The sequence below is a fragment of the Argiope bruennichi genome, chromosome 7 (assembly GCF_947563725.1).
Source record: "Argiope bruennichi chromosome 7, qqArgBrue1.1, whole genome shotgun sequence".
NCBI classification, from domain to species: Eukaryota; Metazoa; Arthropoda; class Arachnida; order Araneae; family Araneidae; genus Argiope; species Argiope bruennichi.
Genome location: NC_079157.1, coordinates 110,643,059 through 110,665,136, shown reverse-complemented (window position 1 = coordinate 110,665,136; position 22,078 = coordinate 110,643,059). Strand labels below are relative to the sequence as shown.

At 29.5% G+C, this 22,078-nt stretch overlaps 1 protein-coding gene across 1 annotated transcript in view; it reads left to right on the top strand.

Moving 5' to 3' along the window:
• Window positions 1-20,059, top strand: part of LOC129976511 (nose resistant to fluoxetine protein 6-like) — a 45,095-nt gene extending 25,036 nt beyond the window's left edge. Inside the window, exons 11-14 of the mRNA XM_056090117.1 lie at window positions 6,745-6,871; window positions 9,103-9,277; window positions 18,167-18,309; window positions 19,386-20,059. Coding sequence (XP_055946092.1) covers window positions 6,745-6,871; window positions 9,103-9,277; window positions 18,167-18,309; window positions 19,386-19,520 — 580 coding nt within the window. The 3' untranslated portion in view covers window positions 19,521-20,059. The remainder of the gene's footprint in view (window positions 1-6,744; window positions 6,872-9,102; window positions 9,278-18,166; window positions 18,310-19,385) is intronic.
• The last annotated feature ends 2,019 nt before the right edge of the window (window positions 20,060-22,078 follow it).

Here is a 22,078-nt window from a genome sequence, read left to right as displayed (position 1 = left end):
TACTGCTGTGCATATTGGAAAGGTACAATTTCTGTTGAACCTTTAAGTACAAGGTATTTCGGTGATACTGTTCGATATTCCAATTCAATATTCAATGTGCTGAATTCTAAATGCAGATGGTTTTATTGCATCCAGTATATGATATTCTCTATTACTGCTGTGCATATTGGAAAGGTACAATTTCTGTTGAACCTTTAAGTACAAGGTATTTCGGTGATACTGTTCGATATTCCAATTCAATATTCAATGTGCTGAATTCTAAATGCAGATGGTTTTATTGCATCCAGTATATGATATTCTCTATTACTGCTGTGCATATTGGAAAGGTACAATTTCTGTTGAACCTTTAAGTACAAGGTATTTCGGTGATACTGTTCGATATTTCAATTCAATATTCAATGTGCTGAATTCTAAATGCAGATGGTTTTATTGCATCCAGTATATGATATTCTCTATTACTGCTGTGCATATTGGAAAGGTACAATTTCTGTTGAACCTTTAAGTACAAGGTATTTCGGTGATACTGTTCGATATTCCAATTCAATATTCAATGTGCTGAATTCTAAATGCAGATGGTTTTATTGCATCCAGTATATGATATTCTCTATTACTGCTGTGCATATTGGAAAGGTACAATTTCTGTTGAACCTTTAAGTACAAGGTATTTCGGTGATACTGTTCGATATTCCAATTCAATATTCAATGTGCTGAATTCTAAATGCAGATGGTTTTATTGCATCCAGTATATGATATTCTCTATTACTGCTGTGCATATTGGAAAGGTACAATTTCTGTTGAACCTTTAAGTACAAGGTATTTCGGTGATACTGTTCGATATTCCAATTCAATATTCAATGTGCTGAATTCTAAATGCAGATGGTTTTATTGCATCCAGTATATGATATTCTCTATTACTGCTGTGCATATTGGAAAGGTACAATTTCTGTTGAACCTTTAAGTACAAGGTATTTCGGTGATACTGTTCGATATTCCAATTCAATATTCAATGTGCTGAATTCTAAATGCAGATGGTTTTATTGCATCCAGTATATGATATTCTCTATTACTGCTGTGCATATTGGAAAGGTACAATTTCTGTTGAACCTTTAAGTACAAGGTATTTCGGTGATACTGTTCGATATTCCAATTCAATATTCAATGTGCTGAATTCTAAATGCAGATGGTTTTATTGCATCCAGTATATGATATTCTCTATTACTGCTGTGCATATTGGAAAGGTACAATTTCTGTTGAACCTTTAAGTACAAGGTATTTCGGTGATACTGTTCGATATTCCAATTCAATATTCAATGTGCTGAATTCTAAATGCAGATGGTTTTATTGCATCCAGTATATGATATTCTCTATTACTGCTGTGCATATTGGAAAGGTACAATTTCTGTTGAACCTTTAAGTACAAGGTATTTCGGTGATACTGTTCGATATTCCAATTCAATATTCAATGTGCTGAATTCTAAATGCAGATGGTTTTATTGCATCCAGTATATGATATTCTCTATTACTGCTGTGCATATTGGAAAGGTACAATTTCTGTTGAACCTTTAAGTACAAGGTATTTCGGTGATACTGTTCGATATTCCAATTCAATATTCAATGTGCTGAATTCTAAATGCAGATGGTTTTATTGCATCCAGTATATGATATTCTCTATTACTGCTGTGCATATTGGAAAGGTACAATTTCTGTTGAACCTTTAAGTACAAGGTATTTCGGTGATACTGTTCGATATTCCAATTCGATATTCAATGTGCTGAATTCTAAATGCAGATGGTTTTATTGCATCCAGTATATGATATTCTCTATTACTGCTGTGCATATTGAAAAGGTACAATTTCTGTTGAACCTTTAAGTACAAGGTATTTCGATGATACTGTTCGATATTCCAATTCGATATTCAATGTGCTGAATTCTAAATGCAGATGGTTTTATTGCATCCAGTATATGGTATTCTCTATTACTGCTGTGCATATTGAAAAGGTACAATTTCTGTTGAACCTTTAAGTACAAGGTATTTCGATGATACTGTTCGATATTCCAATTCGATATTCAATGTGCTGAATTCTAAATGCAGATGGTTTTATTGCATCCAGTATATGATATTCTCTATTACTGCTGTGCATATTGGAAAGGTACAATTTCTGTTGAACCTTTAAGTACAAGGTATTTCGGTGATACTGTTCGATATTCCAATTCAATATTCAATGTGCTGAATTCTAAATGCAGATGGTTTTATTGCATCCAGTATATGATATTCTCTATTACTGCTGTGCATATTGGAAAGGTACAATTTCTGTTGAACCTTTAAGTACAAGGTATTTCGGTGATACTGTTCGATATTCCAATTCAATATTCAATGTGCTGAATTCTAAATGCAGATGGTTTTATTGCATCCAGTATATGATATTCTCTATTACTGCTGTGCATATTGGAAAGGTACAATTTCTGTTGAACCTTTAAGTACAAGGTATTTCGGTGATACTGTTCGATATTTCAATTCAATATTCAATGTGCTGAATTCTAAATGCAGATGGTTTTATTGCATCCAGTATATGATATTCTCTATTACTGCTGTGCATATTGGAAAGGTACAATTTCTGTTGAACCTTTAAGTACAAGGTATTTCGGTGATACTGTTCGATATTCCAATTCAATATTCAATGTGCTGAATTCTAAATGCAGATGGTTTTATTGCATCCAGTATATGATATTCTCTATTACTGCTGTGCATATTGGAAAGGTACAATTTCTGTTGAACCTTTAAGTACAAGGTATTTCGGTGATACTGTTCGATATTCCAATTCAATATTCAATGTGCTGAATTCTAAATGCAGATGGTTTTATTGCATCCAGTATATGATATTCTCTATTACTGCTGTGCATATTGGAAAGGTACAATTTCTGTTGAACCTTTAAGTACAAGGTATTTCGGTGATACTGTTCGATATTCCAATTCAATATTCAATGTGCTGAATTCTAAATGCAGATGGTTTTATCTCATCCAGTATATGATATTCTCTATTACTGCTGTGCATATTGGAAAGGTACAATTTCTGTTGAACCTTTAAGTACAAGGTATTTCGGTGATACTGTTCGATATTCCAATTCAATATTCAATGTGCTGAATTCTAAATGCAGATGGTTTTATTGCATCCAGTATATGATATTCTCTATTACTGCTGTGCATATTGGAAAGGTACAATTTCTGTTGAACCTTTAAGTACAAGGTATTTCGGTGATACTGTTCGATATTCCAATTCAATATTCAATGTGCTGAATTCTAAATGCAGATGGTTTTATTGCATCCAGTATATGATATTCTCTATTACTGCTGTGCATATTGGAAAGGTACAATTTCTGTTGAACCTTTAAGTACAAGGTATTTCGGTGATACTGTTCGATATTCCAATTCAATATTCAATGTGCTGAATTCTAAATGCAGATGGTTTTATTGCATCCAGTATATGATATTCTCTATTACTGCTGTGCATATTGGAAAGGTACAATTTCTGTTGAACCTTTAAGTACAAGGTATTTCGGTGATACTGTTCGATATTCCAATTCAATATTCAATGTGCTGAATTCTAAATGCAGATGGTTTTATTGCATCCAGTATATGATATTCTCTATTACTGCTGTGCATATTGGAAAGGTACAATTTCTGTTGAACCTTTAAGTACAAGGTATTTCGGTGATACTGTTCGATATTCCAATTCAATATTCAATGTGCTGAATTCTAAATGCAGATGGTTTTATTGCATCCAGTATATGATATTCTCTATTACTGCTGTGCATATTGGAAAGGTACAATTTCTGTTGAACCTTTAAGTACAAGGTATTTCGGTGATACTGTTCGATATTCCAATTCGATATTCAATGTGCTGAATTCTAAATGCAGATGGTTTTATTGCATCCAGTATATGATATTCTCTATTACTGCTGTGCATATTGAAAAGGTACAATTTCTGTTGAACCTTTAAGTACAAGGTATTTCGATGATACTGTTCGATATTCCAATTCGATATTCAATGTGCTGAATTCTAAATGCAGATGGTTTTATTGCATCCAGTATATGGTATTCTCTATTACTGCTGTGCATATTGAAAAGGTACAATTTCTGTTGAACCTTTAAGTACAAGGTATTTCGATGATACTGTTCGATATTCCAATTCGATATTCAATGTGCTGAATTCTAAATGCAGATGGTTTTATTGCATCCAGTATATGATATTCTCTATTACTGCTGTGCATATTGGAAAGGTACAATTTCTGTTGAACCTTTAAGTACAAGGTATTTCGGTGATACTGTTCGATATTCCAATTCAATATTCAATGTGCTGAATTCTAAATGCAGATGGTTTTATTGCATCCAGTATATGATATTCTCTATTACTGCTGTGCATATTGGAAAGGTACAATTTCTGTTGAACCTTTAAGTACAAGGTATTTCGGTGATACTGTTCGATATTCCAATTCAATATTCAATGTGCTGAATTCTAAATGCAGATGGTTTTATTGCATCCAGTATATGATATTCTCTATTACTGCTGTGCATATTGGAAAGGTACAATTTCTGTTGAACCTTTAAGTACAAGGTATTTCGGTGATACTGTTCGATATTCCAATTCAATATTCAATGTGCTGAATTCTAAATGCAGATGGTTTTATTGCATCCAGTATATGATATTCTCTATTACTGCTGTGCATATTGGAAAGGTACAATTTCTGTTGAACCTTTAAGTACAAGGTATTTCGGTGATACTGTTCGATATTCCAATTCGATATTCAATGTGCTGAATTCTAAATGCAGATGGTTTTATTGCATCCAGTATATGATATTCTCTATTACTGCTGTGCATATTGAAAAGGTACAATTTCTGTTGAACCTTTAAGTACAAGGTATTTCGATGATACTGTTCGATATTCCAATTCGATATTCAATGTGCTGAATTCTAAATGCAGATGGTTTTATTGCATCCAGTATATGATATTCTCTATTACTGCTGTGCATATTGAAAAGGTACAATTTCTGTTGAACCTTTAAGTACAAGGTATTTCGATGATACTGTTCGATATTCCAATTCGATATTCAATGTGCTGAATTCTAAATGCAGATGGTTTTATTGCATCCAGTATATGATATTCTCTATTACTGCTGTGCATATTGAAAAGGTACAATTTCTGTTGAACCTTTAAGTACAAGGTATTTCGGTGATACTGTTCGATATTCCAATTCGATATTCAATGTGCTGAATTCTAATTGCAGATGGTTTTATTGCATCCAGTATATGATATTCTCTATTACTGCTGTGCATATTGGAAAGGTGCAATTTCTGTTGAACCTTTAAGTACAAGGTATTTCGGTGATACTGTTCGATATTCCAAATGCCTTACAAGGATGTGAAGATGTCGTAAAAACATTCTTTGGCACTTCATGCGAGTAGAGATAAGTCATAGCCTTGTACTATGGCCATTGCCTGCTCTGATTTTTAGCGATCAGGTTTCCTTGAATTTTTAAATCATAATTTTCAGTACCATAGCAAACATTTTTTGGCACTTCATGCGAGTAGAGATAAGTCATAGCCTTGTACTATGGCCATTGCCTGCTCTGATTTTTAGTGATCAGGTTTCCTTGAATTTTTAAATCATAATTTTCAATACCATAGCAGTCATTTGGCCTTTATTTAAGTTATATGTTATAGCATAAAAAGCCTTATGAAATTAGCATGTTCAAATAAAGTAGGATTCATATTTTTTTTTAAAAAAATGAGCTGTCCATCAAACAACTGTTGATTGAATTTTAACTCCTTTTTCGAAAGCAATAAATGAATGGCGATGTTGTCAAGTATATAAGAAACATATTTGTATGAGTAACAATGCAAATTTCTAGCATATGAGTGACATGAGCGTCGAAATCTATACGAATTTTTACGAATGTTGGTTCTAATTCTTTTAATGAAATTTATTATCCCATGGCCTTTATAGTTTGCATTTACAAGTTGGTTTTATATTGGTAGTTATTTTAGCTGCATATAAAGTTATTTTATGGACATGACTTGTATACGTCTATTTTGACTTATATTTAGAGAGAGGTTTAATAATTAGCTGTTGTGACAACTCCTATGAACACATAAACCTCACCAACATTTATTTTATCTTCATATATATCCAGCATGCAAATGTTGAGCTTTCTTCGCAGAGTTATCGTACAAAATCTTATACAAATAGGGATATTATAGTGAATTCCCATACAACGCATTCAATAAAAAGTTATAGTAAAATTATACAACTTTTGTATCGACAGAGAATATTCTTACAAAGTATTTCAAAATAAATAGGACTATTTAAAGGGAGTAAACAATTATAGTTTCTTTATAAATCATTAACTTTTAAATTCACTGAATATTGTAAAAATCATCTTCTAAGAAATTTAAACAAGCATTGAAAAATAATTGTTTTCACTGAAAAGAAGTTATTGGTAAGGTATATTACTAAACAAAAAAAAAATCAATAATAAAATATTGTTGGTTCTTCGGATCATAATAGCAATAATAATAAAGTAGTTTCAAATTTAGAACTAAATAAACTTCTTTTTGATATAAATGATTGTAAGATAAAAAGAAAAGATGAAGATCGGAATTTTATATAATTCAACTGATGTTTATAATTTTATAACTTCATATATATATATAACAAGTTAAATTATTAGTAATTTTTTTCTTCTAGATTTTGGTTATATTTTGATATGGTATATGTTAAACCCTATACGAGAATAGGTACCTACCTTATTGGAATCGCACTTGGATATTTTGTATTGCAAAGGAAATATAGTGGAGTCAAGAAAAGCAGTTTGGTAAGGAATGCTTTTTTTAAAAAACTAATTTTACTTTTAGTCTTTCTTGGAATCGATAATAAGCAAACAGATGAAGTGATATAATCTAAATATTTCTTACTATTTTTTTTTTTTTTTTTTGAATTTCGATGAAAAATTTAGTCATTTTGTATCCAGTAGTACCACGATTGCAATTTTTTTGCATTTATAATTGCTATTTTGCATAAAATTGTTTTTATATAAACAACTCTCAATTCTTAGTAAAATGAATAACTTATCTTACACAATATTTCACATTTGAATTATTAGTATTTCTGCCTTACGTAAAACAATGAATAAGGCATCACAGGATAAGCTTTAAAATTTGAGTTAAAAGAAAAATTAAAATGCCATAGGCAATGTGGTGAAACGGCTATTTCTGCCTTACATAAAACAATGAATAAGGCATCACAGGATAAGCCTTAAAATTTGAGTTAAAAGAATAGTTAATATATCTTAGGCAATGTGGTGAATCGGCTATCTAACGTTAAATGAATCTAAGAACAAAAATTGTCAATTTCTTAATGCTATTTAGTCATTCATTTTCAAACTAACTAAAGCTTCCGACTGTATGATGTAAATGTGACAATTATGCAAATAATGCTATCCGTTTATAATATTTTGAAAATAATTTTTAATAATAGAATTTATTGTTTTTCATTAAAAAGTTTCCCATTTCTTAAATAAGGTGCATCATTATAAATACGCAGCTCTCACATAAGTTTTTTTTTCTTTCTACAAAACTAACATGCATAAATCGCATACCATAAACATTTCCAAAATCATTGAATTTAACCTATTTTTTTCACCTATTACAAAAATGACAAAACTGCCGGTATAGTGGTTGGTTCTCGTCACCCGGATGGATACACAAATGGTGTAGTTTTAACTGCCTCCTACAGATGACGGGACGTATTTCCCATGGGAAAGGTTGTACCGTGGCCGGTGATGTCCCTCAGAATTCGATCTTAGTTTCCGCCAATGCTGCTACGTCGGTCCGATCAAGGACAGACAGAATGCCAAAAATGTATTGTTCGAACTCAAACAGGTCTGAAATGGGGAGATTCGTTAAAATTTAGAGTTCGAATTATTTGATGATTTTTTTTACTTTCCTAATATTTTGTATACAAGAAACTAAAAATTAAAGATGATTGCAATCCGTCATTAAATATTTTACATAAATGAATAATCTGTCAATACGTTTACTTAAGTAAACTGTATTCACTGTTTATATGTACATTTCCCAGACTAATTATTTTAATAACTTAACAAAAAAAACTAAATCTTTTGATCGAAGGGAAGAAGCGAGAGATTCGAATGCACCAAAGTTTTATATAGGTTTTAATAATTTATGATTGATAAATGGAATCATTTTTACTTTTTGTCAGAAACGAAAATGTTTTAATAATTTGAATAATCGATTTTTATTAAAGAATTTATTTATTTATTAAAATAGCATCACAAGTGAAATTCAAAATAAGATTTTTAATTATTTCATCTGCATTCTACATTTCATTTCCAATTAAATATGCAACTTAAAAAAAAAAACTTATTTTATAGGAGTGATTTTCAAATCTGTACGGAATTGAAATAAGAAACTGTGTTATTCCCTTAAAGGCATGTAATATCAGAAAAAATCCTCTACGATATATATTATTAATTATATATTTTCCTCTGACGAATTACTTTTCGCCCACTTTAAACAGAATTAAGGCAACCCAGAAACGTGAAGTAAATTCGATTTTCAAAATCTTTTTACAGCTCTTTTCAAATCCGAATTTCCGAAGAAGTGAAGTAAAAACACATTGAATGTCTGGTCAGAAACATTGAACTTTGATAGGTTTCTAAGCTCGATTTGTCTATCTTGTTTACTCATATAATTTTTAGTCTACTACACTGTTCTTTCGCTTATTTGTATAATTTGATGGCTAACCAACTGTAGAAATATACACTTCTAATTAAAAGTGTTTGGAGCTTTAAGAGATATAGATACAGCTGAATACAAAAGAAGAATAAAGAGCCCGATATACATTTCTGTTAATACATATTTATTAAAAGACATTTTTCCCTGCAAGAGAAAACGATTGTTATTTTTTAATTATTCAGTGCTAAAAAAAGTGATAATTTTTTAGTATTATTTAATAAGTATTTAGATAGCTTTTATAAGAATTTATTTTTAATTATTAAACAAGTTTTCAAACTCAAAATTACAGATCACACTGTGTGTCGGATGGACGCTAGCTTTTATATGTTCATTCATTGCATTCTTCGCCATTTACAACAGAGACGAATCAGACTTGGAAAGAGCTCTCTACAATGGCCTGAAACATCTTCTGATGTCTTGTAGTATATCGTGGATTATTTTTGTTTGCTTTACCGGACAAGGAGGTTAGTATTTTGTTATTATTTTTGCATAACATTTAAAAAAATGTCAGCTGGTTAAAATTAAAGTACTTAACACTTAACAACACACCATACCTCAGTTTCTAGAGCTTGTGTAGTCCCTTTCGATTTTGATATAGATTTGGGTGGACTTTATTAAGAAAACTGATTTAAAGTACTCACTTCTTTTCAAAAATAACGCTCGAATGAATTTGGGAACATGGACATATGTCAGATGAACCCTCTTCATTTCAATAACCAAGATAATACAGAATATCGGTGGTATCACAAATAATATAATTTAAGAAATCTTCACCAGATCTTGGTTACAGGCCAAGTAGTGAAATTTAAAAAATTAACTTCTAGATTACTTAGTCTTAAGAAATTTTCTTCTAATTTCAAGATTACCGTTTTCATTTCAATAACCAAGCTAATACCGAATATCGGTGGTATCACAAATAATATAATTTAAGAAATCTTCACCAGATCTTGGTTACAGGCCAAGTAGTGAAATTTAAAAAATTAACTTCTAGATTACTTAGTCTTAAGAAATTTTCTTCTAATTTCAAGATTACCGTTTTCATTTCAATAACCAAGCTAATACCGAATATCGGTGGTATCACAAATAATATAATTTAAGAAATCTTCACCAGATCTTGGTTACAGGCCAAGTAGTGAAATTTAAAAAATTAACTTCTAGATTACTTAGTCTTAAGAAATTTTCTTCTAATTTCAAGATTACCGTTTTCATTTCAATAACCAAGCTAATACCGAATATCGGTGGTATCACAAATAATATAATTTAAGAAATCTTCACCAGATCTTGGTTACAGGCCAAGTAGTGAAATTTAAAAAATTAACTTCTAGATTACTTAGTCTTAAGAAATTTTCTTCTAATTTCAAGATTACCGTTTTCATTTCAATAACCAAGCTAATACCGAATATCGGTGGTATCACAAATAATATAATTTAAGAAATCTTCACCAGATCTTGGTTACAGGCCAAGTAGTGAAATTTAAAAAATTAACTTCTAGATTACTTAGTCTTAAGAAATTTTCTTCTAATTTCAAGATTACCGTTTTCATTTCAATAACCAAGCTAATACCGAATATCGGTGGTATCACAAATAATATAATTTAAGAAATCTTCACCAGATCTTGGTTACAGGCCAAGTAGTGAAATTTAAAAAATTAACTTCTAGATTACTTAGTCTTAAGAAATTTTCTTCTAATTTCAAGATTACCGTTTTCATTTCAATAACCAAGCTAATACCGAATATCGGTGGTATCACAAATAATATAATTTAAGAAATCTTCACCAGATCTTGGTTACAGGCCAAGCAGTGAAATTTAAAAAATTAACTTCTAGATTACTTAGTCTTAAGAAATTTTCTTCTAATTTCAAGATTACCGTTTTCATTTCAATAACCAAGCTAATACCGAATATCGGTGGTATCACAAATAATATAATTTAAGAAATCTTCACCAGATCTTGGTTACAGGCCAAGTAGTGAAATTTAAAAAATTAACTTCTAGATTACTTAGTCTTAAGAAATTTTCTTCTAATTTCAAGATTACCGTTTTCATTTCAATAACCAAGCTAATACCGAATATCGGTGGTATCACAAATAATATAATTTAAGAAATCTTCACCAGATCTTGGTTACAGGCCAAGTAGTGAAATTTAAAAAATTAACTTCTAGGTTACTTAGTCTTAAGAAATTTTCTTCTAATTTCAAGATTACCGTTTTCATTTCAATAACCAAGCTAATACCGAATATCGGTGGTATCACAAATAATATAATTTAAGAAATCTTCACCAGATCTTGGTTACAGGCCAAGTAGTGAAATTTAAAAAATTAACATCTAGATTACTTAGTCTTAAGAAATTTTCTTCTAATTTCAAGATTACCGTTTTCATTTCAATAACCAAGCTAATACCGAATATCGGTGGTATCACAAATAATATAATTTAAGAAATCTTCACCAGATCTTGGTTACAGGCCAAGTAGTGAAATTTAAAAAATTAACTTCTAGATTACTTAGTCTTAAGAAATTTTCTTCTAATTTCAAGATTACCGTTTTCATTTCAATAACCAAGCTAATACCGAATATCGGTGGTATCACAAATAATATAATTTAAGAAATCTTCACCAGATCTTGGTTACAGGCCAAGTAGTGAAATTTAAAAAATTAACTTCTAGATTACTTAGTCTTAAGAAATTTTCTTCTAATTTCAAGATTACCGTTTTCATTTCAATAACCAAGCTAATACCGAATATCGGTGGTATCACAAATAATATAATTTAAGAAATCTTCACCAGATCTTGGTTACAGGCCAAGTAGTGAAATTTAAAAAATTAACTTCTAGATTACTTAGTCTTAAGAAATTTTCTTCTAATTTCAAGATTACCGTTTTCATTTCAATAACCAAGCTAATACCGAATATCGGTGGTATCACAAATAATATAATTTAAGAAATCTTCACCAGATCTTGGTTACAGGCCAAGTAGTGAAATTTAAAAAATTAACTTCTAGATTACTTAGTCTTAAGAAATTTTCTTCTAATTTCAAGATTACCGTTTTCATTTCAATAACCAAGCTAATACCGAATATCGGTGGTATCACAAATAATATAATTTAAGAAATCTTCACCAGATCTTGGTTACAGGCCAAGTAGTGAAATTTAAAAAATTAACTTCTAGATTACTTAGTCTTAAGAAATTTTCTTCTAATTTCAAGATTACCGTTTTCATTTCAATAACCAAGCTAATACCGAATATCGGTGGTATCACAAATAATATAATTTAAGAAATCTTCACCAGATCTTGGTTACAGGCCAAGTAGTGAAATTTAAAAAATTAACTTCTAGATTACTTAGTCTTAAGAAATTTTCTTCTAATTTCAAGATTACCGTTTTCATTTCAATAACCAAGCTAATACCGAATATCGGTGGTATCACAAATAATATAATTTAAGAAATCTTCACCAGATCTTGGTTACAGGCCAAGTAGTGAAATTTAAAAAATTAACTTCTAGATTACTTAGTCTTAAGAAATTTTCTTCTAATTTCAAGATTACCGTTTTCATTTCAATAACCAAGCTAATACCGAATATCGGTGGTATCACAAATAATATAATTTAAGAAATCTTCACCAGATCTTGGTTACAGGCCAAGTAGTGAAATTTAAAAAATTAACTTCTAGATTACTTAGTCTTAAGAAATTTTCTTCTAATTTCAAGATTACCGTTTTCATTTCAATAACCAAGCTAATACCGAATATCAGTGGTATCACAAATAATATAATTTAAGAAATCTTCACCAGATCTTGGTTACAGGCCAAGCAGTGAAATTTAAAAAATTAACTTCTAGATTACTTAGTCTTAAGAAATTTTCTTCTAATTTCAAGATTACCGTTTTCATTTCAATAACCAAGCTAATACCGAATATCGGTGGTATCACAAATAATATAATTTAAGAAATCTTCACCAGATCTTGGTTACAGGCCAAGTAGTGAAATTTAAAAAATTAACTTCTAGATTACTTAGTCTTAAGAAATTTTCTTCTAATTTCAAGATTACCGTTTTCATTTCAATAACCAAGCTAATACCGAATATCGGTGGTATCACAAATAATATAATTTAAGAAATCTTCACCAGATCTTGGTTACAGGCCAAGTAGTGAAATTTAAAAAATTAACTTCTAGATTACTTAGTCTTAAGAAATTTTCTTCTAATTTCAAGATTACCGTTTTCATTTCAATAACCAAGCTAATACCGAATATCGGTGGTATCACAAATAATATAATTTAAGAAATCTTCACCAGATCTTGGTTACAGGCCAAGTAGTGAAATTTAAAAAATTAACTTCTAGATTACTTAGTCTTAAGAAATTTTCTTCTAATTTCAAGATTACCGTTTTCATTTCAATAACCAAGCTAATACCGAATATCGGTGGTATCACAAATAATATAATTTAAGAAATCTTCACCAGATCTTGGTTACAGGCCAAGTAGTGAAATTTAAAAAATTAACTTCTAGATTACTTAGTCTTAAGAAATTTTCTTCTAATTTCAAGATTACCGTTTTCATTTCAATAACCAAGCTAATACCGAATATCGGTGGTATCACAAATAATATAATTTAAGAAATCTTCACCAGATCTTGGTTACAGGCCAAGTAGTGAAATTTAAAAAATTAACTTCTAGATTACTTAGTCTTAAGAAATTTTCTTTTAATTTCAAGATTACCGTTTCTAACAGGACACTAAATTTCGGTGATATGCCTGATGGATATAATTATAAGAAATTTTCTTTTAATTTCAAGATTACCGTTTCTAACAGGACACTAAATTTCGATGATATGCCTGATGGATATAATTTAAGAAATTCTCTTTATTTCAAAACATATGTATTTTATGTATTTATTTTTAGTAAGTATTTTTCATGTATGTATTCATGTATTGACACCTAAATCTGACACGAAGCTACAGTTGTAGCCACAAGATCACATACCGAAGTTTATTGAATTATTGCATGATTTTATAGGAACTTTTGCTTTGTTTGTAGCATAACTTTAATCCAGCGAATAAAATTTTAATTAAGGACTTATGTGTGCTTAATTATTGCACTGTAAATGATGTAACAATGCAGCAGATTCAGCGAAATTTTTTATCCAACACTCAATAATTCTATGTAAGAAAAAGTACGATGAAGAATCCCCCCCCCCGCCGCTCTAAGAAGAAAAATATTCACCTTCACGAGATGTTTGCTTCCTACTTATTTTTTCAAATTTATTTATTTATTTTTGAATTCAGCATTTCCTTATTCTCCAATAGGCTTATTACAGAAATGTGATATTTTTTACTACTTTACTTTTTTTATATATTATTCTGTACGCAAGAATATTTAAGACTATTTACTCATTTTTTTTTTTTTTTTTGCACAATTTGTTCCATATTTTAAATAAAATTAAGTAGTCATATAAATAATAAATAAATACATTAGTATAAGCATAAAATTAGCATTCAGGTATTCATTTGTGATGAGGACATTAAGACTGAGTAGTTATTGCTTTTAACAATAATTCTTTAACAAGTAAAAATATATTTTCCTTAAAAAATCAGTGAGGTCTTTTTTTTTTATGTTCTTAATGCGAATGCACATAATACGGATATACATAAACTTTCTGTCTTAAATATCCTGTATTACATTGGATACTTAAAGTGTTATACTTATATTTTTAATATTAAATCTAGATAGTAATCTTCGTCCTTAAAATCTGATTTTCTACATTTTCATTCTATGCAAAAATTTGGGTTTGGAAATTCTTATCTTTTATTCTTATTTAATTTTGATAGGAGATGATTTTTAAATCTTAAAATATTCCGTTAATCCTATAAATTTTTAAATAACTGTTTTCTCTATTGTCTTTAGAAACTCAATTCGCTATTGCTTCATAAAATGATCTGCTGCAATTAGAATTGATCGAAATGTTCAGAGCACCGTAGAGTTGGTTTATAACCAGCTTTTCTATTTCAAATACAGATTGATACTGATACCTTGCTGTTCCTGAGACTTTTACTTGATACAACAATAGCATATCCCTTTCCTTTATATTAAACATTATCTATTAATAAATTTATCTTTAAAGAATATAATCTCTGCCCAAGCTGATTGCCACTCAGATTTTCGGCAGCTAATTTCAAATTTGTACTTTGCTTTTATTGAATTATAAGGTGTTTTATTAAACTTAAAAACTGATAGCATGAGATTAACTTTTATTTTGTTTTTTTAATATCGGAACTTTTATTTATATTTAAATTTAAATATATAAATATTTCTTTTTTAATTAAATTTTTAAATCTTTGTGTTCTAAAAATTCTATTCATGTTTAACTGTAACTTTTTTGCTTTTGCTTAGTTTATAATAATAATACCGTTTTGTAAATTATTTTTTTACTTAGACAAAAATAAATTCATTTATTTATTCAGAGAAAATCCCATCTGTCTTGTCCATTTAATAAATATTCTAAAAATAAGTGAAAAAATATTTTCAAAATATTTTAAATCTAAGTAATATATAGGATACTAAAAAATAAAGCACGCGAACATATCTTTTCATCCTGACACTTTGTACCAGATTGATAAAATATCACACGACCGAAAACGAGTGATGGTCAAGAGATTACCTATAATCATCAATTAAGACAGAATTTATTTCAAGTACCTGATACTTTTAGTCTAAATTCTACCCAATTCTAATGAAAATGACAATAATGAATTATATTCTAACGATTATTAACGAAGAAAAAAGGACAAAATATTATAACAGTTGCAATAATATTTTTTCTAAATGATTAATTTTCCTTCTATATTAGTCGTCAATCATTTCAAAACTGGTTTTACTAAACAGGAATCAGGCAAAGGTCAAAAAAGAAAAAGTGCTGTCTGGGTCATTCGGAGATACCGCTCATAATGACCTATATATTAATGGGCTGACCAGAAAGGCATACATTGCGATTTTTAGTTACTTTTTTCAATTCGTATATTTTTATCCTGTGTAATAATAAGTATTTGAAGGATGATTTCTAAAATTTCACTAACATTCTGATTGTCGGTTGTGTTTCTACTGTGAAGTAGTACTGTTGTTTTCTCTATTGTTTCTCTAATTTGAAATTTTAATTCATATTCATCAGCAATTCAAATTTTGTGTAACCATAGTAATAAAATATTGTCTATACTTCTGATTTTGTAAGCCAATTCTAAATTAAAATTCAGGACTGAAATAAGCAGCTTTTTTTTCTGATTTTTTTTAAATTACGCCCTTGCCTTATATTCATTATCCAGAAAAAGATACATTGCGTTTTTTAGTTACTTTTTATCTTATATCCAATGTGCATATTTTAATTTTCATGGCAACATATTCTACCAAAAGCAAGAAACATTTATCACTTTTAAAAAACGCTTTGAATGTGTTAGACATGATTTATATATATTACTTAATTCGAAGATTTTTTTGGCAATTAATATACAGAAAAAAGTGCGTATTTTTGGCACATTAAAATTACCTATTTGCTAAAATTTTCTTTAAAACTTACTTAATTATTATCATTTTATTTTTTACTTTATTTTTATTGTATATTATTTGTTGAAACTTTTTAACTTTTACACTTATTTAATTTATATTTATTTCCATTTTTGTTTCTTACTACGCTTTTAAAATATTTTCTTTTAATGAATTCATTTAAAGAAATTTTTTATTTACTCAGATTTCTGGATAAATTGAATCTATTATGTTCTATCGACTTCGAATTAACTAACCAAGCTTATAAAAACATGAATGGAAGGAAAAACTTTTATTCTTCTCCTAAAGTACATCAGGTTACATCCAAAATTCTGAAATAATATTATGTTTCGAGTGTGACTTATTAAAATATTGCTTCATTTAACTATTCCGCTCAGATTTAGATATGCCTTTACTGTCCTTAGAAAGCTTATACCTCAATTATAGCTCTATAATAAGAACTTATGTTGTTGTTTCTTATGGCACTTGCCATAGACTAGCTGTTACGAAGACAGCGATTTTAAGCCGGTGGGGCAGCGTATTGTGTTTGTTTAGTATTGCCAACTAGGGACAAGAGTACGACTTTGCTACTCACACATCACTCATTCGCTTGCACAACTCCTTTTTACAGGAGGGCACATTCAGACATCTCACAGATAGAACAACCATGCCCAAACAGGGACTCGAACCCAGGACACCCAGATCAAGGAGAAGACGCGCTACCCCAATGCCAGGACGCCGGCATAAGAACGTATAATCAAAGCATTAAATAAAATTACGGAAATTGCTTTTAATTGAGATTTGCCCTAATTGTTAATGCTATCTATTTGAGCTATTTAACCCATTCAACAATAACGTGTCAGCTCTATAAAGGCTGTATAAGGTGTCAGTTAGGTATAAACTTCGTTTTCTTTAATCTTAATATCCCATGTATGTCCATGAAATGTATGTATTTGCATCGGAGAAGGCACACACTCATATAAGATAAATAGAAAATGGAAATGGTGGCCATTGTTACAAATATATATAGAGAGAGATAGATAGATTTCTTTGACACGTGTTGATTTAGGAAAGGAAAATTTAGGTATCTTTAAAATAATATGTTAAGTATTAAGGATTTTTATCCCTTTTCTCAGAGAGCGAGAACCTGCTGAGGAATACTCGATTTTCGTCATCAAATTACAAAGTTGAATACCAAAAGTTTCATATTTATCTGTAATTCCTCATTGTCCTAAAAGTAGGAAAGCATACATCAGAATACCTTTATATACTGTTGAGTAGTTTAATTCAAATTAAAAATAATATATTATTCAAGATAAGTTTGGTTATATATTTATTTTCATCGTATATTTAAATTAATGTGCTGAATATTTTAGTGATTTTTAAAACTGGTGAATTTTGCAGACATTTTTCAATTTTCTTAAAATTTTCTGCGAGGAAAGACTTTCAAATTTTGAGCTACAACCAAAACATTTGTTTAAATTCCTTTAGGTGACATTCCATACATTCATACAGAGAAAAAATAATATTTTCAAGAAAATAATTCATAAAGTCAAAATTCCTTGCATTTTTTATTGTCACAATTCACACTACTTACCCCTTCTCCCTTTAGTAATGTAGATGATCTTATTTTTGTCTGTCATACTTCGAATGTTGCCATTTTACAAAGCAGCATCTTTACTAGAAACTATGCCGGAAAGATTCGTAGAGATCCCGTACGTTAAATAACATCTGTTTCCTCGTTCCTACGAAAAAATTTACTGTCTTCTAAACATAATATTTTTTTAAATTTTATTTTGTATTCAATGTTGATTTTGCGTGTATTTTTTCAGGTCTTATCAACTGGTTCCTTTCACTTCCAATCTTTGTACCTCTTTCTCGTCTTTCATACTGCATCTACTTTATTCACATAATGGCTATAGAAAAGTACGTCCTTTCAATTGATGATTTGAAAGATTTTTCGTTTGTATCATCAGTAAGTAAACAATTCTTCCTCCACAGTCTTTCAGTTGAAGTAGAACGAAAATAAAAATTTAATTATTACTATATTGAAAACTTAGAAGATTAAATTTTGCCGTTGAAAATAAGAATAAAAAAGTATAAAATTTCAAAATCCTGTAATATAAGAAAGTAAACAATAAATTCATTACAAAATTCCATCAGAAAAATTTTAAAATAAATAAATAAATCGTTTTTACAAATACGATAAAAAGGCTTGCATGTTTTTGCTTAAAAATGCTCGATGCAAATTATTAAGAATAAATGAATTTATTAAAAATAATTGAATAAATAAACATTTTTCCCAACCAAGAAATTAGAAAAAGAATATTGCCCTTTAGATTTCTTAAATAATGCTTTTGCCTAAGAATATTTAAGCCCCATTGGCACTTAATATTAAGTAGGGCAAAAAACAGACCACTGAATGATAAATTTGAATGTCCTTTTTCAGTTTAAGCAATGTTACAGTTCTTGAAAACATTTAACTTCTATAGTGTCACGTAGATGCTATAGTATAGAACTGAATGCCACACACAAGAGGTAGAGCTAAACGCATTTATTAACTGAACTGAGAATACAGTAACTGACAAATCTGCTTTTATACAAGCAGAGAAAGTTCCAGATTACTCTTTTGGAGACAATAAGAAAAGTCCAGAACACTTGTCTGGCAAACTAAAGAAATGTCCAGTATCTTCTGGAACATGAAATAAAGGAATTAAGTATTTACATATACTATTAATCGCATTGTCTCTAGCGGGATTCGAACCCAAGTCTCTTGATCATGAGACCAGTGCCATGGCCATTCTGCCATGGAGATTCGACTGTCCTTCTTCAATGTGGCAATAGAATAAATAAAATTATGAAATAAAATATATAATAGCAAATAAAAGGTGTAAATATAATAGTGATACACGAAATAGACTATCCTACTTAAAAGCAATATATAAATTTACATAATATGTTTTGATAAAATAAGCGAAAAAAAATATTTATTTTTAAAAATAAATCCAAAAACTGATATATTGGGTTTTTTTTTTTTTTTTTGTATTTTAGGTATGGATTAATTGGCAACTCACACTTGAGACAGTGTGCGCCTCATTCATAGTCTCCCTTATTTTTGAGAGACCTCTGTTAAATTTACTAGGTTTGTTCTTGAGAGAATCTAAATCAGAAAAGAAAACTCAATGAAAAAATATTTGTACATCATTCCATGTTACTCCGTATTCCTTTCACAGAGAAGAAACTGATCTTCTTCAAGTATCAGCTTTATCATCATTAAAGCTGATATTTTATATTCTTCAAGTATCAGCTTTATCATCATTGAATAAATTGTATTTTTTATTTATTCGAATAATTTGACCATTTGCTGTGTGATACATTTTTATGCTAGGCCTATTATTATTAGATGTGAGATATTTCTACGATTTTTCCAATATATTGAGTCAAAACTAAAAGTCTGGTAGCAATATTGTAATACATTTTATGATAATAAGATGCGTTTTCAAGATTTTCAAATTGTGCTGAAGAATGTACTAAACAGGATTTGCTATGTATGTATAAAGTAAGATTGTTGTTTTTCTTTATCATTTCATTTTTCTATTCGATAGATAGATTCGAAGTTAGATATTTAATTTTAATGCTCTTGTTTTTATAGTTGAAATTTTCTTCTCTTTCACTTGACACTTACTCTTGTAAATTAGATAATAAGTAATTTAAATCCTTGAAATAAAATGTTTCAATTTGTTCAAATGTTTCTTGCCATTCATTTGTTTTTGCTTCTCTTTATATCACTCTTATCTCATTAAATATCAGTAGACTGATGTAAGATAAACTTCGGAACTAAACATGTAAGATGACCATAATCGAAGTATAGATGTTAGGAGCTCAATTACATTGCATGATGTTGAGCAAAATACAAGCATTTTATATGCATATTTTTCATATTATTGGGAATCGAATTACATTAAAAAAACTTTTATGGTATTGAAAACAAAGCAGAGCTAAAGATTATTTTTCGCAACATATGTGTAAACTGTAATAGCAAATTGATATCGAGTAGAAAAATGGTTTTAAAAATCAAAAAATGAATTTTTTGTGTGTGTTTGGTTAAAATTTAATGAATATTTTAGAATTAAAGCTTTAGGAACATCTGAAAAAATGCCTACAAATACTTTTCTATCAATTTAAATTCATGGACCAAAAATTATTTTATTCGTAAATTTTAATTTTTTTTTATTTCAAATGATATTATAATGAACAATTTTCAGAAAAAGAATTAGCTTTAGAAAACATTTAATCGTTACTATAACTTTTATATTTCCAAATATTGCTGTTAAATGTTTTTCGAAAATTATTTATCAGCGGCATTTTTTAAAAATTGGCAATCATGGTACCTTTTGAAACCGAAGAACGATATTTTTAGAATAGATTATTTCTGTATCCAGAAATTCTGCTTTATAGAAAAACACTTATAGGCACTTTCGACAACTTTGATTTTTTTTAACAAGATCGATTTTTTCTAAACATAAGGCAGATCTGAAATTTTTAACAATACGTATTTAAGTTGATACAATAAGAAGTCCTTTTATACAATACTGTGATGAATTTGAGGTTCTTTCGATTTGTTAGTCGATGAAGAAACAGGTCATTAATAACGAACGACGACTTTTATTAAACACGAAGAAACGAATACACAGTAAAGAAATATACAGCAGAGACGAACACACGTGATACACATCAGCACACTACAACAAACAGGAGCTCACAAGTAGTAAGCGGTAAAAGCTGTCAGACAGAATTCAGCAGGAGGAGGGAATCTACTTAACTACTCTCTACGATCTCCCCAAGCGTCTGAAAATCTCCACTGTCTCCTTGCTTTAGTTATATCCAACTTCCGACACATTACGACATGATTGGCTACTTCACACACGACTCGATGCTGCTTCTATAATAAACACCAGGACTCAACACACAGCTTAATTCAGCAATCGCTTGAGCTCCACTCAATACCTGCCCTTCGCTGGATTGATCCAACTAATTCGTAGTTGACTCTCTATGAGATTCAAAACCTGTCGACAACTCTTTTCACGACTCAATACACGATTCAATTCAGCTTAGAATGCCGACCTTTTATAGTTCCCGGAGCTAGGTCGAGAAGGTTCTGGAACAATCAGACATATATCGGTTCCTATTGGCTCTATCATCAAAATTCTGGAATATTCCAATACTATCTATTTTGTCACCAACGTCGCCAAATCGCAAAATGATCGAAAAGTACTGGGATCACTGACTCGGCACCCAATCAGCATTTAACAGAGCTGATTATAAAACGATCTTTCCAGTGATTGAACTAATTGTGCTTCGTGCAAAAATTACAGATTTGTAACAATACGTATTTAAGTTGAATTATAAAATTCTTAGTAAAATCATTAACAAAGTTTACATTTTTTTTAAAAAAATTTCTCCTAAAATAATGATAACTTTCGAAAGCTAAGTTCAGAAGCATTACCTCAAGTATTTAATAGTTTAGTAGTAATAACACTGTCATAAGTTCGGACCGCATCTTCAGATTTCAGATATGAATTCTTCTAAATTTGTAGCTTTAATATTCTTTTCAGTTTGCATTGTCCAATGACAATAAAAAATATGATATATTTCCTTTCGATTAAGCCGTGGTAGAAAAAAAATCAATATTTAGAATACATTTTCCTGGAAACTTCGTGAAAGACATACGCAATAGAAACATG